General features: G+C 46.1%; 1 protein-coding gene across 2 annotated transcripts in view; it reads right to left on the bottom strand.

Moving 5' to 3' along the window:
• The window catches only part of KrT95D (phosphofurin acidic cluster sorting protein KrT95D), a 105,078-nt gene that overhangs the window by 60,888 nt on the left and 26,350 nt on the right, over positions 1 to 17,840 (bottom strand). Inside the window, exons 5-6 of one of the 2 annotated variants that reach the window (XM_084583389.1) lie at positions 9,471 to 9,624; positions 3,993 to 4,132 (exon numbers count right to left, since the gene is read on the bottom strand). In XM_084583389.1, the coding sequence (XP_084439515.1) occupies positions 3,993 to 4,132; positions 9,471 to 9,624 (294 nt within the window). The remainder of the gene's footprint in view (positions 1 to 3,992; positions 4,133 to 9,470; positions 9,625 to 17,840) is intronic. The other variant, XM_084583390.1, reaches the window with a different exon arrangement.

Genomic DNA, 17,840 nt, shown 5'->3' with positions numbered 1-17,840 from the left:
GGGGCTGAGGCGGAAAGGAAGGGAGGGGATTCAGTTTACCAAGAAAAGATGGCTGCTGTAACTGCCCCACTTACAGTTAGGATGACCACGTGGCCGAAAGAGGGACAGAGGAGGGAGTAAAATGAAAGAGGAGAGAAAAATGCACAGCAGTGAAAGACTTGTGATCAATTTTTACCATCTAGGGTTATTTAACGTTCTTAAATCACACGCTAAACAGACATCTATTGCAACTCGCCCCCATTCAGATGTGACAGCCAGGATCCCACTGCATGACTCTGTGCTCAATGGCTTAATGCCATGGCCACTAAGCTGTCAAGGCAAGCGCAATTTTTCGGCTGTTCACCAATCTTTCTGTCTCAGAGAATGTTGACGAATAATAGAGTTTGTTTTTCGAGATAATTCAACTGGAGCTGCCAGAAGATTCTTGGCATTTTTCCCATGTGGCTCAACACACAGGTTCGATGATGATGTATTTTAATTAAATTGAACAAATAAATTACGCTGCTGCTTAAACGCAACACCTGATTTATTTTGTCCAAATAATTTTCATTTTTTCTTTTTGGCCCGGAAGAAGAGTTTTGAATTCGCAAGATGTCTCCTTTTTTTTTTATTACTGTCCCTCCTGTTGCTATTGCCAAGGGAAGTTTAATTCAAGCCCTCGCATTGCATCAGTCTTCGTATACGCTACACGCTACCAGAGACAGATCTAACACCACTCACGTCCCGACATGCACAGTTGCACCTTATCACAAACTGCTGCATGTACGCACGTTAAGTGATCTTGCACAGAAAACTTGGACAAGAATACACAAACGATGCCACAATTTACAGCCATTGCCAAATTTCTTATGAAAGCTCAATCTTAATGCACATATTGTTCTCTTGTGAACAAGCCTGCATACATTTTCTCTACTTAAATATTAGTCATCATGGAGAACCGGTAGAACTTTTTTTTTCCCATCTCATGATAGCATACTTCACTCTTTATCACTGTGTCAAGGAGTCTTCGTAGATGTCACAGCCACTTGGGCTCTTCAACAGCAACAAGATGATGTCTAGCACACATTTCGCAACAAATGATGGAAAGAAAAGCAAAGCAAACTGGCCAAACAAAATAATGGCAATGGAAACAGCCAAGTAGTTCAGCATAATAAGTCCAAGAAAGTGCGAAACGGCAGCAGAGTGAGGCGAGGGGGGGGGGGGTTGAGCATACCAATACCCTACTGACAACTGCATTGAGGCTGCTCCTTGCGTGGTTTCAGTTTTCTGTTTAAAAGTCATGCACATGCCATTCTGAGGCTTTATGGCAAATAAAAAAATATTAATAATGATGGCTACCACAGCTCTGCGAGAGAGGTTTTCAGCAGCGAATTTAGTTTTTGGTTGAATACAGCCGATCCCGGATTTATCGGACTAGAAAGGGGACTGCAAAGTTGTTTCATATATTGATGATTAAGTACACAACACATGGCAAAAGATAAGCTTATCTCTAACCATGAGCACTGCATGCCCATGATAGCAGCACCCTTACCGCAGTGACGTGCTGTCCACAGTCATACTGGCTTGCTGGATATAGCTAGGCATAGCTCACTATTCGCCAAAGCCACGGAAGACCATGCCACAGACTGAGCCCACAGCAGACTTCCAAAGCAGAATCCACAACCAATCATGAGAAGCCTAATTCTGCTGCCAGTAAGCCATAAATGCTATAATATTTCAATTAAAGAGGAGTGGTAAACTAGGCCAGTCAGTACATTATGAAGAGGAGAACCAGATAAAATAAGACAAGAGGAGAGCTTTCTAATGTTACTGTATGGAATCCAGCACTGATTGTGCGCTAGATGAAGGGCTAACCTTAACCCTTTCATTCACTGTCACTGACATACTGGCATGTTTTTGCATTTTCCTCCCACAGCGTCACCGACATATTCGTACGTTCTCTACTCTGCGTTCAGAAATTCACACCAAGGTGCAAAAGCTGTGCGCTTGGACTTGTCACGCAACCTGTCCAATCATTTTAGAAGCTCGTGTTTCCACCCCACACTGTTGGAGTTCGTATGTATTGAAGAGTGATGAGCGACTGCGCCCACCCTTTTTTCTGGGGGTTGTGGTCAGTTTGTACGCACTACTCTCTTGTGCAGAGTTACCACGCAGGCACGCAACTCGAAGTACAAAGGTTGTTCTGCTAGCTGTAACAGCTTTCTTTATTCCCATTCTGCTAAGTCGAGTCCATTTCAAGCGTGCCCCGTTGCCTCTTTAAAGATGATTTGATCGCCACTTTTGTTCTCGCTTGCTGCTATTTGCAGGAAACGAGGTCGTTTTTTTCTCTTTTCATCTCTCCCCGTCATCTATTTTTTTTTTTTACAACTTGCTGCTCCCGTACATTGTGCAGGACTTTCTGCTGCGGACCGACCTACTCTGAATATGAGCCGAGCTCAGATTCCAGTGGCGTGAAGCAGAAATATTTTTCAGGACGTGTTATAGTACACTGCCGGTCTAAAATTAACCGGCAACAAAAAGGTCAAAAGGTGTGGGCTGTGTTCTGCAGAAACATCCTGTCATTAAGCCTCTATGAGATTCCGATTCTTGGATTCTGCAAACACTTAAATGTGACTTTTCTTTTAAATATATCATTTCTGTCATGTTCTTATTCAAAATCAGACCTCTCACGTTTGTTCCCCGATGTTCTCGAAACCGAGCCAACACTGGCAGTGTGTCAGGGCCAGAAACACCTGACAGTGAAAAGGGTTAAAAGCACACTCCCAAGCTCATCTCACCGCAAGGTTGTGCAACTCAAGTGCTATCAGTCAACACCTATTGTTATGCAGCTGATACACAATTAACTGTTATGTAGTAGAACCTCGTTGATATATTATTGGTTCAAACAATTTCCAATTTCACACGCTCAAAATCGCAGGCTGTACAGCACTGTCCGTAGTGTTACACCATTTTCCTCCTGTCCCTGGTGTAAAGGGTAGAAGTATCTGGAAACAATGAAGGAAGCTATTACAGCTTGTCATTACCTTCTATGAACCGGATTTGTTACTAAATTTCTTCCAAGCTTATGACAATGCAAATATGGAGTCAATTCTGTGACAGCTAAAAAAAGAGCTGTGCATAATAGACGTCTATTAATGTTAATCAGCACTTTAATAGTGTGCAAGTCTCAATTTGAAATGCTTTTGTACTTCATTCAGCAGCAAAAATTTTCAGAACCAGGCGGTTCTGTTACAGACGAGGAAGTGGGCAGTGACGCAGGGCAGAAGTGCTCGTGCTAGATCCGCCGCGAATCATAAAAATCATCTCATGTCACCGATCATCTTCTCTCGGTTCCCTTTGTTCATCGGCTTGCCCCCCCGTAAATATACGGTTTCCCAGATAACACGTTTTTTCCCCAGTATCTTTTAAAAAATATATCAATGAGATTTTACTGAACTTAGTTCTCAATATTATACAGACACAAACAACGCTGCTAAACTTTTGCCTGAAATTTTCTTAGAGAAATGCTGACAGTTCAATATAAACAATATTATGACAGTATACCCGAGTTTGATATACGCAGGATCAACTTGTATTCTTCTTTCACTTTACTTCACTGACTCAACAAGATTCTCCGATGTGGATTGTGATATGACTATAAGTGCAACTACTTTATAAGTATGAACTACTTACAAGTGCAAACGGTGCAAGCATTAGTTCACAACTCTCTCTGCAGTCCCCTACAGGTCCGTAAAGCGCTGGTGTGGACCACCGCCCCGCCCCCTCCTCATTCCCCCACGTAACGCTGATTAAAGCTGCACAACCAGGGAAGATGCCCTTAACTCTTCTCACTATGAAATCCTACATCAGAACTAGGTCAATACGGCGGTCTTGCCAGCCTATGTCTGTGATAACTAGTGCGGCAGAAGCTTTGGCTATATGCTACTGAAGCGTGACAGATAAGTGAAATTAAAGATTAGACAAGTGAGCCTAGGAGGCCCCAGAGCCTCCACCTTGCGCATTTGGGAAGACCGCCGCCGACAGCGAATCAGGGCATCGTCGTTGTGCGGCTCATCGCCAGCCGCCTCACTGTCACTCGCCTCCTCATTGGACGAGGACGATGACTCCTCATCCGTGGCCGACCGCTCCGCATCTGCAATGACCACCGCAACGCACAGTCAGAAGCGCCCATCAAAGGTACAGGCAACGCACACTTTCAAATTCCTTGGAACCAAAGGTATTTAAATGTATGATATGCCGCAAGCTCAAACAGTTCACATTAAGATCTAAGGGTTTATCAATTGAAAACCATAAAAATTGCCAGGGGCCAGGGTTCAGCTGAGCTGAACCCAGCTGATGAACGTAGGCTTTGTATGCCTTGCACTGGGCTACACCAGCAGGATTGCCCAATTCAGCCTCGTGATGCTTTCCACAAAGCGTAGAACATCAACAGTCTAGACACCATGTCATCCATGGCTAGACTGAGGAAGCAAACCACAGTTAAAGGGAGACTAAAAACAACCAAATATGCTATCAAAATCTAATAAACGGCATTTGGTCACACTGTCGCCGCATATCCGGCAGCAAAAAACTGAATTATTGCAGAGATATTGCGATAAGAGGTTGAGGTATTTCTTGTTCGCGCCGGCCGGGTTCGAACTGTTTTCTCCTACAGTGAAAGCTCGTTAATTCGAACCCCGATAATTCGAATTTTTGGATAATTCGAACTACACTACATGGTCCAGCCCAGCTCCATAGCGATATGTGTATAAAAAAGCCTGCTAATTTGAACATGAGTCGGTTCGCTACAGATCATTCGAATTACACGCCGCTGCGTCTGGGCGGCTTGGCGCACAGCACACGGCAAAAAAAAAAAACGCCTCCGCGATCGGAAGGCATAATCAGATGCTGCGCATGTCCAAAACGGGGACAGATGATGGAACCAGGTAAAACAATAGAAGAGTGGATAAAACTTGAATGGCCCCATGACCGGCGCGGCGGCCGGTGGCGTTGGAGGGAGGGGAAGGCGGCCGCGGCAAGGTCAATGCATGGCCGCGGTCGCGGTGCCTGCGTTCTCTTCAGCGCAACCTCTGTAGCTCGCAACTAAATACTAGTTAATTCCAACCCTGTTAATTTAGAAATAGGGATAAGTACTGTCAGCACAGTCCCAGCCAACGCCCATGAAAGGCTATGATCTCGGACAGGCACTATGGATTCAACTTTTTTTTTTTTTTGTGATAGCCATCCATCCATCCACCCATCAGTTGTCAACGGAAGCATGCGAGTTAGCCGTGATCGTGACAGCGGCTTTTAGCGCCGTTCACTTCAAAAGCCGCTTGCTGCTATGGGCGTTGAGATGAGGGGAGTGGCAGTAGACAGCGCCCGCCCCATATTATTCGCTCATAGTATGATAAAGCAAACATACTGAAAAGGAGGCTTGCACAACCGGACAAGCACTGGCACTTTGCCAAGTTCACTTCCCCCCTACCCCCCCCCCCCCCCTTCCCAAGGTAAAGTCAAAAGATAGACAGGCCACAGCATCTTGGCGCACTGCCAAGAAATGTGTTGTGGACGTGACCATGGCGCAAAACGGAGGGACACTCTAGACACTTTTTTTTTTTTTCAGATTCGTAGGCACAAATCAGGGCTGGGTGGGTTACTTTTGCAAGCGAGTTCGTTATGAGACTAAATATGGTACATTTACTGTAATACAAATGGTTCTTGTCAGCTTTTTCGAGGCCACTTATAATTCGAACATCGGATAATTCAAACTCTTTGCCCGGTCCCGTGAAGTTCAAATTAATGAGCTTTTACTGTACTACGTAGTAGGGTAGAATGACGCACACTATGACGCAAGAGGAGACTCCGTGATTGCTGGCGCGTGGAGAGCGGAGAATAATTCGCAGGTGCGTGCAGAGTTATGATCTTCATTCAATACGCACTTAGGGTAGGCGCATCTGCTGCTCCGAGCTCGTAATTCAGGCGCTGCAGGCCCAAACCAAACTATCCAAGCACGCACGAAGTGCCTGAGCCGGAATATAACCGAAACTGAAGTGGACGCCTGTAGCGCTCCGTTAGCTGAGAGACTAGCAGCATCATTGCAACATTTACGTTGTCTTTTCGTCTTTTTACCATCGTTTACGAGAGATAAAAGCACGTTGTTATATTCGAGACAAAGCCGACTACCGCATTCAAACGGTCAACGTAATTCCATTTGTCAGCCTCCGGGATTCCCTGGACGAGCCTCGGCCGTTTCGGCTGTGGCGGCAATACCTGTATTCCTGTTCTTCCTCTTTACTACCTTATAACAGCTCTGTTTCCAGTAAGAGTGTTTTTTTTGTAACCAGGAACTGGAATTCAATCGATGCAAGCCACTTAATTTTTCTGTTTAGTGTCCGTTTAAGCCGTTTATGTACAGCATCTGTCATGTGAGGCCGAGAGCGCTGGTTTAAACCAGCGGTGAGCGGCGAGACAAGGGAGGCGTACAAGGCTCTGCTCGTGGTCAAGCGATCGCAAGACTCGCATCACTCGCAGTTCGGATGGTGGTAAGTGCCACCAGCTGAACCACATTGGAAGCGAGCATGCAGAACAGCTGTGGTGAAGTGCATATGAAACTAGCTCGCGCGCAGATGAATAACACTGGAGGATGGTAGCTACCAGTACAGCTGCTCTCCAAAAGCAAGACGACTGATTTCGTAGCTACCAAGGGTTACCCTTGTGGTTCAAAAAATGGCCAACATGTGATCTACGGCTGCAGTGCAAAGCTGTCCGTCCCGCTGTGAACATGCATCGCACTAGAGCAGCTATTCGTGCTGCATTTTCTTTTAGGAGTGGGGCTATTAAGCCACTTCAAATCAAATCCAGTGCCTGTTGAAAGTGGGGCATTGTGTTTCCCATGAGTGTCCCCGTAGCAAATGCACGAGGTAGCTAGAAAGCCAAAAAAGTGTTGCAACTTCTGCGGAGGATGGCCCACAACCAGACCAGGCACACTACCTAGCAATGATCCAATAAACGTGACTGCAGTTGAAGTGCTTGTTAAGGAAAACGGGCTTAGTGTTATGAGGGAAATAGTAACTACCTTGAACAACGGCGTTGCTGAACCCCCGCCAATAATTTCCCAGGCCTACGGCTTACCGCATGGTGTTTCTCCACACATTCCATGTTTTAAAAATGGACGCTTTTCCCACCAGACGATAAGATGGCCATAGTGATTCAGTTGCCTCACATCCCATAGCAATAATGGTGGAGTTAAAATGTTGCCAGCGGGAGCGATCAGCCAAGGCTAAGAACTACAGCTGACATATCTTTTGCAAACCCTGATCCAGCCCTCCGATTCTAATTGAGAGTTGCACCAACTGTGATCATTGAGTGCACCACCATAAATGAAAGCAGCAGTAACTTTTGGGGTTGTGCTCTTAAACTGCTGATTTCTGCACAATGAAGAAAATAGAATGATTTGCCCGAAACCACCATTTAGCGTCCGCACTTGCAGAATGCAGGGAAAGCACAATGGGCCGAACAAGATATATTGGAGCCCACTCAAATAAAATAAAAGCTTAAAATATCAGAGTTTAAACTGTCACCAGCTATCTGCATCAACTTTCCTAGAAAGCTCGAATACGGACGGACAAGTAAGAGATACACGTGACAAAAAAAAAACAGCACAAAAAAAAAATCCATGTCAAGAACAATACAGTAGGACTTTGATGGAAAAGGTATGGTCGATACAAATTCATGAAATTCCTTAGCCCGAGGGCAATGAGTACAAAATGCTGACTTCCTGGATGTTCCCGACATTCTCCCACGCCAGTATGGACGATACAAGCATTTCGGCCATGACCGAACCCTTGAACACCAAGTATAATGCCATAATTACTAGATGTGCCCAGGCAGCAGTGAGCGATAGTAGCCCTTGCTGACTTAGCCCATTAGGATGAACACGTGGGACACACATTGCCATCATGACTGCCAGTCGAACTGCATGCACCGCCAATCTTCACCTGTGGTGGTGAACCGTAGATACCGCAAAAACCCGCATATAACATTTTCCCCAATTTTATTACTTCAGATTTTCACCTCGTATTATATGCCGATCTGGAAAAATATTGCAGCCTAAATTCGTCGTTCAAACCTTGTTATTAATCGGCGCTATCAACATCAGGCTTCCAGCGAGAGGAGGCGCGACTGGCGCTATCTAGCGATGGCATTGGCTGGCTGTTCTGATGATTTCAGTTTCACCATGCTGACCCCGCGATCCTCATGCCGACGGTGCCTGCGGAGAGCATGTGACCAGAAGCATGCCAAACACACCTCGCACGATCCCTCACATCTCGTGGGTCTCTCACAGGCCACTCCAGCCATGCTGCCATGCCTGATAGCTGAATCGCCGACGCTAGACCAACATTCCCAAGGAGAAATAAGGGAGTAATTACTCATTGGCCTCCATCCAAGCGCAGCCATACAATTTACTCCACCTTTGGGGATTCCCATAAATATTTGATCAATTCCCAAGGAGCACGTCAGTTGCACTTTCGAGAAATGCGGGATGCAGAGCCCGTTTGTAAAAAAAGATTTTTTTACCGCAAGCTGTCTCTAGCAAGGGACTCTCAGCAGACGAAACACGCACCGGACAATGACGATCGCAAAAAACTCTGAATCTGAGAACACTGCCGGGGCACACACACCACGCTATGCTAGGATGCGAACAGGCGCGGCGCATGATGGCCGACTGCTCGTGCACTGCCATCCCACATCTGAGCTGGAAGCGCCCTGCTCGTTCGTTTTAGAACAGTCTGGGGACCGATTGGCGGGGCGGACGTGAGGTGCTCTTCTCATCACAGTGCGTGAAATTCTCCGATCAAACATGTCGGCGCGAGAAGGGGAGCAATATAGCAGTGGCACCCAAAGCTTCGCAACACTATCGACGCCTGGTGAAGGATTGCATGAATCGTATGCCGAGCGCGTACGATTCACGGAGCAACTGCGACATGTAGTGCAAATTAATACTTCTGCTGATCTTTCCTAGCTCGCATTATATGTGGGTGGATACCTTTTTTCCCCGTTTTTGCTATTATGAAATTACACCTCGTATTATATGCGGGTTTTTACGGTAAATTCCATAAACCCTATTAGTCGTATGCAGACCTGCATGTGTGCATTTCCCGTGCTTGCATGTGCAAGTGGTTCTTGCTTGTTTTGCATGAAACTATATTTGAAAGAAATTTTTTTTCATCACCACGTGAGAATAATATAGTGGAGATATCAACATATCAAATAAACTCAATTTTCACCATTCTCTCACTGCTTTCAGCGCACAACCATATGGCAGCCAACATTGTTTTTTTTTCTGTCTCCCAATGTAGTAAACTTAATATAAAATTCAAGGGGTTTTTTTTTTCAAGAGCCCTTCTGTTACAATTCACTTGCCACTCTGGCCAGAGTCACATGCTCCTAACTCCCTTCCAAACTTCCTCCTCCCCCTGCGCCCTTACCATGCTGTCCAGTGGCCTTGAGCTCCTGCTCCACGGGCTGGCTGCTTAGAGAGTCGAGCTGGACACGCCCCACCGTAGTCAGTGGACCACCGCCTCCGCTTGCATCTTCTGCCGCCTGCAGTTCTAGCTCACGGTCCAGCGGACGCTGGAGCACCTGCAACCATCCAACACTTCCGTTCGCCAAAATTCACGTCACACACGGCCACCACTCATCAAAGTCATCCGTTGGACGACACGGCTGCTTCGTCTCCATTGTTCACCATTCCCCCTGCCGACACCACGCTGCCTACACAACAGAAACTAGCATTCTGGGCTTGTAATAAGAGTGCCAGGAAAAATTAACAATATCGTGCAGTTGCCTGAAAGTCATATGATCGAGGTATGCTAAGACTATGACACAATGTCCCACGTAAAATGAACTAGTACTGCAGCCATATCACTAAGTCATAATGAACGAGACGACCCTGTAGACTCATCCCTGAAGTTGACAAACACGCTTCCACCCAGAATGGGGATCAAACATCGTCCACTGAAATCAGTGCTGCCCCCTCCCTTCTCCTTGAAAAAAAAAAATGAACATAAGATTACATATGTAGACTGAATTGGTAGTTGACCGCCGGTAAAATGTGCCCAAACAGGCTAGAAGGGCAACTTAGTTAAGCATCTACGGAATGGAACAAGTGTGGTAAGGGCAAAATAGAGGCACCACCGTTAAAAACGAAATTACTGCACATTGCAGAACAACTATAATTGATAGAAATCCGAGAAGTTTGAATACTGACCACGAGGTATGCCCCAATGGCTGACCTCATAAAGTGGCGACTACGTAATGTGCACAATTGGATCTTTGCCAACCGCGCTGCAGCCTACAGACAGTCCGCGTTACACCGGTGTCTACCAGAAAGCAAGCACCAATCAATGAAGGCTGGAACCTTGGATCGTTTCTAGGTAAAGTGAACTGCTAGTTTCCACCTAGTGTTCAGATCTAAGAAGCTGCACTTCTGCGCAAATGCTGCATCAAGGTGCTAGAACTGGCAGGCTAAAGCAAAGTTAACACAAGGGTGACTCGCACTGAGTGTTATGCGTGGGCATGCCCTGTAGTAGCTTCATTGCTGGATAGCTATAGCTTAGTCGAGGTTTGAGGGTGAGGTTCTAAACCTTCCCCCAGAGGCCGTAAATGCCTGAAATGCTCGTTGCGTCCCAAAAGTGGCTCGTCTGCAAGAAAGGTCTTGACCAGGAGCATGAGCCCAAGCAAGAGAGCTTACAAGGCAGCTTGGTAAGGCCTACTTTGAAGGAACAAACATGCACAATCCACTTTTCAAAAAACTAAATTTCATTTTTGCCCAAAACTGTCTTCTTGCCTAGCGGGTATGTCCACTAACTATGAACGACTGACTGGCAGGTTCATTATAAGTTGGCTCAACTGTGTTAATTTGTTTCTAACTAGCAGAACTTTGTCTTACCTGCTTCTGTTCACTTCATGGGGAAAGATATGTGAAGCATGCCTCTATGTAACGAACCCCATGTAGCGAATTCCTCGATATCATGAAATTTTTCAAATCCCCAACGTTCTCCCCATTGAAGTGTGAGTATTTCAAAACTCCGTGTAACCAATATGTCGCGGCGGTTCCCCTGGATGTAACGAATGCGCGGCGCCGACTACCTCTTAGCTGGTGCCGAGTCATTGGAAACTTGGTACAGCCCCGCAAGCTTCAGGACGATAAAATGCGAACTGAAGTGAAAGGAAAGCATACCATAGCAATGAGCAACCGCAGTTGATACAGCGCTTCGCGTTTCAGAGCCGACGCCGCATCTCCGTGGCAGACGCAGCAGTCTCCATAGCTTTTGCTGTCGGACCATGGTACTACAATAGTTCATGTTTAAAAGTGGCAAAAAATTAAAAAAAAGACGCGGGGCGAGCGTCCATCGCTACAGTGCGATTGCTCGTAGGCTCCCACAACTGGGAAGAGCGGAGCGCGCTGGCGACACGAGGCAGAGCCAGTTTCCTTAGGCAACAGTAGTGGGCGATCGTGCGTGCACCCTCCCCCAGACTGATTCCTCCTCCACCTCCTTTCCCCGCTCCCTCGTAGACGCGTCGTACGAGCCGCAGAGGAGGTGGAGGCTGCCGCCGCAGTCACGCCACACTATCAGCGCGATCGCGAAACATTTCACCACTTCCATGACTCGAATAATTTCGATTTACAGTAAGCATTTTCAAGGTGGTTACCCTTACATCAACTCTTAGTCTGGTTTTCGTACTACCTCATCATTTCAGGTCTTTACGTGAGAACTGCATGTAACGAAAACCTGGATGTAATGAAAAATCGTGGACATTTTACAATCTGCCTTTCCCACAAGGTTGCTCTGCGCATGCCCGCCTCTCCTTCGGTTGAAAACAAACAACCAACCCAAGCTGCGCATGCACAATTCTTGGCCTCCGAGATCAACGCAGCCAGAGCTGATCTCGGAGGCCATGTGCAGTTTATAATCGTGACAAACGTATGCGACAGACAGCAGTAGCTGTAAAGAAAACACATCGCCGTTTCGCTGGCGGCTTCTATCAAGGACGTCAAGGACGTTTTCGACCAGTAGCAGACGAATTTTCAACCACTTCTAGAGAGTGCCACATTTTGTGAAAAAGGTGGATTTTGTTATAACCAGGTTTAACTGTAAACCACATTATTGGTCGAATGGGAATATAGGTCGAACCCCTCACCTTGAAGTTAAAAATATTTTTTTTTTTTAAATAAAAAATGGAGAAGCGCATCTATTTACATTGGATGTGTCCCCGCATCACTGGAGCCACGATCTCACTTCAAAATTCAAATGATCTAAACGACCTCAGCAGCGACTACTCTTTGCTGCTCACCCCCTCCCAGAGTGCGTCATCTAGTTACATGAAGCGTGTTGCTTACGCAGCCTTTCTTGAAATGCTACATGACAACAGCTGACCAAGATACTTTGTTGGGCGAGTTGGTACTTATTCATTATTAATATAAACAGCGCGAACACGAAGACAAAGGACAAGATAAAAGAAAGCTGCAGTACAAGCGCTGACTCACAACTATGCCTAAGCCCTTTACTCCAAGGCCCAGAAAAAACAAACATGAAGAAAACGAAACAGTCACCTGAAACAACCCCTGGGTTCACCTGCTGCACAAAAAATCACTTAAAAAAGGACACCTCTTTGCTTGAAAGAGCAAGAGAAGTCTTGCTGACACACTTATTGTCCGTTGAAATAAAATATGATCCCACTATCTCTCTCGTCAGCTTCTCTTTGTGGCGATACAAAATCCTAACCTTGTCAAACTTCTTCTCCTTCTTCATTATTTCACATGAATGGCAATGTGATACCAGAAACGTTTTGTCCTTTCCATTTTCCAAGTTGTTCCGGTTTCCTGTAGTCTCTTATAATTACATCGTCCTGTTTGTCCTATATAACTGGCTCAAAAATGTAGGCAAGAGGTATAGTGTTGACGTCGCATTGACCGCCCCGCTCAAGATGAAGAGGATCTGCCCGGCTATTCAAAGGGAAAGAGAAGCGAAGAAGCAAGAATGTGGGGTGAAACATAGAAATCCATATGTTGGATGCAAGACAGGTGTTGTGTAAGACAGATGGATGCAAGACAGGCTTCCACTCTCTTGTGGAGCCAGGGTTAAGATTTTGTATCGCCACAAAGAGAAGATGACGAGAGAGATAGTGGAATCATATTTTATTTCAACGAACAATAAGTGTGTCAGCAAGACTTCTCTTGCTCTTTCAAGCAAAGAGGTGTCTTTTTTAAGTGATTTTTTGTGCAGCAGGTGAACCCGGGGGTTGTTTCACGTGACTGTTTCGTTTTCTTCATGTTTGTTTTTTCTTGGCCTTGGAGTAAAGGGCTTAGGCATAGTTGTGAGTCAGCGCTTGTACTGTGGCCTTCTTTTATCTTGTCCTTTGTCTTCGTGTTCGCGCTGTTTATATTAATAATGACAACAGCTGGTCTTGTCCGCAGCACCGCACATTGAACAGCCGAACTGTCACTGTGAGAGTGGCCATGTTGGTGTTTGCTTCGGCGATATTTTACCGGCGCTGCGACAGGGGACGAGCAACAAGAAGAGACGACAAGACACCGAGTGCTTGTCTTGTCGTCTCTTCTTGTTCCTCGTCCCCTGTTGCAGCGCCGGTAAAATATCGAAGATGAACCAACTAGCTCAAATCTCTGTGTTGTTGCTTCGGCGAACATCACTTTTTCTGGAAAGCCACTGTAAACTGCCTCCACATGCAGTTATTCATTGCTAAAGAGGCATTTTGTACTCTCATAGGTTGAAAAAGAGCGCACGCGAAGATAAATGCACTTGGGACAAAAAAAAAAAAAAACGTCAGCAACTGCAGGATGTCAATACGGTTTTGGCTGTCAGTTCACAAGCAAGCATGCCACTTGTTGCCAGACTGTGCCTCAAATTCTGCTAAAGACCACTATATAAGAGAAGGGGTAACTAGCTTGCTTTTTTTTTGAGAAAACATCTCTACCTATATTCCGGTTTATACGGTAGGTTGTTAGAGGCCAAAGGTTTCATTAATGCACGAGCATGATTTATGATGCTGTAAATGCGCTCAAGGACACCTCGATACCTTGGTCGAAAACCACACCAGTCTTTCGAGTGCCAACATCGGTTTTGTTAATGCCCTTACCCCCAATGATAATGAGTTCATTTACTAGCCAAAATTTTGCACGCTGCTGTAAAATTGTTTGCACGCCTTAGGCTTGTCTGCTATTACATCATAATGTACTGTGCCCACTTTCAACACGGACTCAAAGTTCATAGCGTTTTTGTTTGATGAATATTGCCTTAATGATAAAATTCATCACAAGTTCCCAGAATGCAACTTTTGCTATGAAATTTAATTACCCAGTGTCCAGGGCCCATCGCTTGTGATGTATTTGGCAATCTGTGATCTGCATTCCAAGAACCGGGCTGCATTCAAATACCCCTGGCTACAAGCAAAATAGTTAAGTTTTTACACACATTGGCAATCTCCATGAAGTTTTTGCTATGAATTGACTATATTTATTCGCATATAACCTGCAGCAAAATTTGAAAAGCGTTTACAAGTGGAGTTACGGGTTACCTCTGAGTTTTTTCCAAAAGGAGGGGGGGGGGGGGGGGGGTGCATTGCGTGGGCTCCCCGTGTAGGTGTTGTCCGCCATCCCCATCATCATCGACACCTGTCAAGCCGATAAGGAGCCAACAAAGGGCATAGCCAAATCCACATCCATAGCATAGTCTGTTGATTCCCCACGCCATTGGTCACGCTTTGTTCAGCCAACGGTTGTTGGGCCTTTTGTCAGGTGCTGTTTCAACACCCAGTTTGCAATGTTGGCCTGCTTTGTTTTGACACCATGAGTGCGACTCGGCAGCAGTCTTTCAGAGCGAAAGAGAAGCTGAAGATTATAGCCACTGCCGAAGAAATCAGCAACAGAGCTGCAGCAAAACAACATAATGTCGACAAGTCGTGTGTTCGAAACTGGAGAAAAAAGACTAAACAAAAAGTCTTAAAACAATGAACCACGACAGGCGAGCATTTCGTAGTCCAAAGACTGGTTTGTACCCCCACCTCGAGACGCAGCTTGCCCTGTTCATTGAGGAGCAGAGGAGTCGTGGCCATGCTGTTTATGGCTCATATGGAAGCCCTGCAGCTGGCATGGAAAATGAACATTCCACGCGAGTTTCGTGCAAGCCATGGATGGCTTCAGCGCTTTATGAGATGAATTTTCAGTTTGACTGCAAACAACAATAGTGGCTTCCTGATGCTTACGAGGAAAAATTGTTGGGTTTTCAACAATATGTCATCGGACTTCAGAAAGCGCACCGCTATTCGCTGTCTCAGGTGAAAATTCAGATTACACCCCAGTGTACTCAGAGATGCCGGAAATGACTATAGGAGAAAAGGGTTCCAAATCAGTCAGTGTGCTGATCGGCGGACAGGCCAAGCCACACTGCACAGTGATGTTATGTGCTTTGGCTGACGGGACAAAACTTCACCCGTAATGTAATATTCAAGCGCAAGACGCTACCTAGCACACCATTGCCCCCAGGTATCATTGTGCGTGTGGAAGAAAATTCCTGAATGAATAGTGACCTAGTGGGTGACTGGATCCGAGTAATCTGGGAATGAATGCCAGGTGCCTTGCTAGCACATCGGTCGATGCTCGTGTTTAATTCCTTCCAAGGCCACTGCACTGTGAAGGCCTGCCTTGCTGAGACAGACACCGACCTCGTTGTGATACCTGGCGGCGTGATGTTCATGCTACAGCTATTCGATGCATGCCTAAACAAGCCACTCAAGGAACCCATGAAGTGGCTATATGCCTAGTGGATGGCCGACGACCTTTACACCCTCACACTGACGGGACACGTGTGAAGGCCCGATATTTCACTGCTCTGGAAGTGGATCGTGGATGCGTGGAAAGCGATAGCTGCCGACTTGGTGCAAAAGAGCTTCAAAAAATGTGCCATCAGTAACAGCTTGGATGGTTGCGAGGAAGATTACATCTTCGAGAGTGGTGATGAAGCCTCGGATGGTAGCAGGGTGAGCGGCGACGATTGAGAATCGGATAACAAGTGACATTGTGGCAGTCATTTGAATAAATGTCCTGAGAACAAAATGATCACTGAGTGTGCAGTTGCATCTTTCTAGTGCTCTTTTTTTTTCCAGATATTATGTGCGGGTTATACATGAGGACTTCTTTTTTTTGTGGAATTCAAAGTTAAGTAGCCGGGTTATATGCAGGGGCGGGTTATATGTAACTAAATACGGTATAGTAAAACGTCGTTAATTCGGCCTTTGGAAATTCGGATAATTCGGCCTGCTCACTCCCCCCTTCAAAAATGTACATAGGTCTATGGCAGCAAACTCTCGTTAATTTAGCACTGAATTACGTGCATACCGATTAATTCGGACTGGAGGCAGGCCGAGGCTGCCGCGGAAATTAGTTTTCAGAGCCCGAATTGCTACGACCATCATTCCCGAAGGACCGGAAACTACTATTTCAAAACCGTACGGAAGGCGACGCTGCTCTACACACACGCATACACACACAAATAGAGGGTTCGAGGTGCGCATCGCTACAGCCATCATCTATCCATCCGCAACTCCGCTGCTGCGCCGACTTTTTGTATTAGCTCTATGGTGTTGACGGTCCGGCTCATGTTTCTTCTACCGCTGCGCTTCACCCTATAAATCAAGGAGTTATCCAATATGTAAAAAAAGTATCGTAGGCAAGTGCTGGAGTGTATGCTTCTTTGCATGGATTGGAAGCAGGCATGCGTCATCACGCTTCTGAGTGCCATTCATATGCCGACTCTTGTGTGGGCACACACGCCAAGCACTGTGGATTTGTGCAGTCTGTTACAAGATTAATTGGAGCCTGGAGCGCCAGCAGCAGAGTAAGACGATGATGAGTCATTCGCCCACCGTAGTGAATCTCGTAGAATACACTTCCATCGATGACGCCGTTGTTGTCACTGGCCAGTTACCGTGTTTACACGATTGTAAGTCGACCCCCTAAATCGCATGTCCTGAAAATAAAAAAAACATACCGCGGTGGATGCTCTCAACAACGAAAATTTATTGCCTGGCTGTACAACTCGCCTCCACTTCAAATCATGTTTTTCGGTAATATACGCAGCAAGCTTGGCCTCCAAGCTCTAGATAGCTTACCATCTGTATCCCTTGGAAGCCTCTTCACTTTGCCTCGAAGTTAAAAATTTTGTCTCGCTGCCCCCGCTACCACCGCCACTCCTGCAACCCGTTTAGAAGCTTCAAACTTGCGGACCACAGCACAGTTGTTTCTTGGGCATAAATGATAGCTGCCTCCTTGAACACTGCACGGAACAAGTGCCGAGTGCTTTTCGGACTGGAGAGCTTGTGATGAAGCATGTAGTCGGTCGTAAAGCTAAAGGTGTGAACGTGCAACAAGCCCGAACTCAACGAATGATTGGTGTTGGCTCTTCCATCAACCATCGACAATCCCTGGAAGTGCCGCTATGTCATGTGACCTGACGCGACTGACGCGCAAAAAGGAAGCGGCGCCACGATTCGAACAGCGGCTCTTCCGTAAACTATCGACACTCCCGCAGCTGAAGTTTGTGCTGCGCAGTAAATGTTAAAGAAAAAGTCTTTCCGAGAAGCACACACAGTAACTGAATGTTGCACTTGAAGCAGTAGAGCAAACAAATTCGCCGTAGCCTGATATGGTTATTGTCTTGCTCTTGTGGTCAGTGCCATGCTTTGGTTTCAATTGTAAATCGACACCCCAACTTCGGATTTCCGAATTTTAAAAAAGGGGTAGACTTACAATAGTGTAAATATGTAAGCGATGATGAGAT

The sequence above is a fragment of the Amblyomma maculatum genome, chromosome 11 (assembly GCF_055883805.1).
Source record: "Amblyomma maculatum isolate TAMU_Amacu chromosome 11, ASM5588380v1, whole genome shotgun sequence".
Lineage (NCBI taxonomy): Eukaryota > Metazoa > Arthropoda > Arachnida > Ixodida > Ixodidae > Amblyomma > Amblyomma maculatum.
Note: the sequence above shows the minus strand (reverse complement) of the source record. Positions and strands in the feature narration are given on the sequence as shown.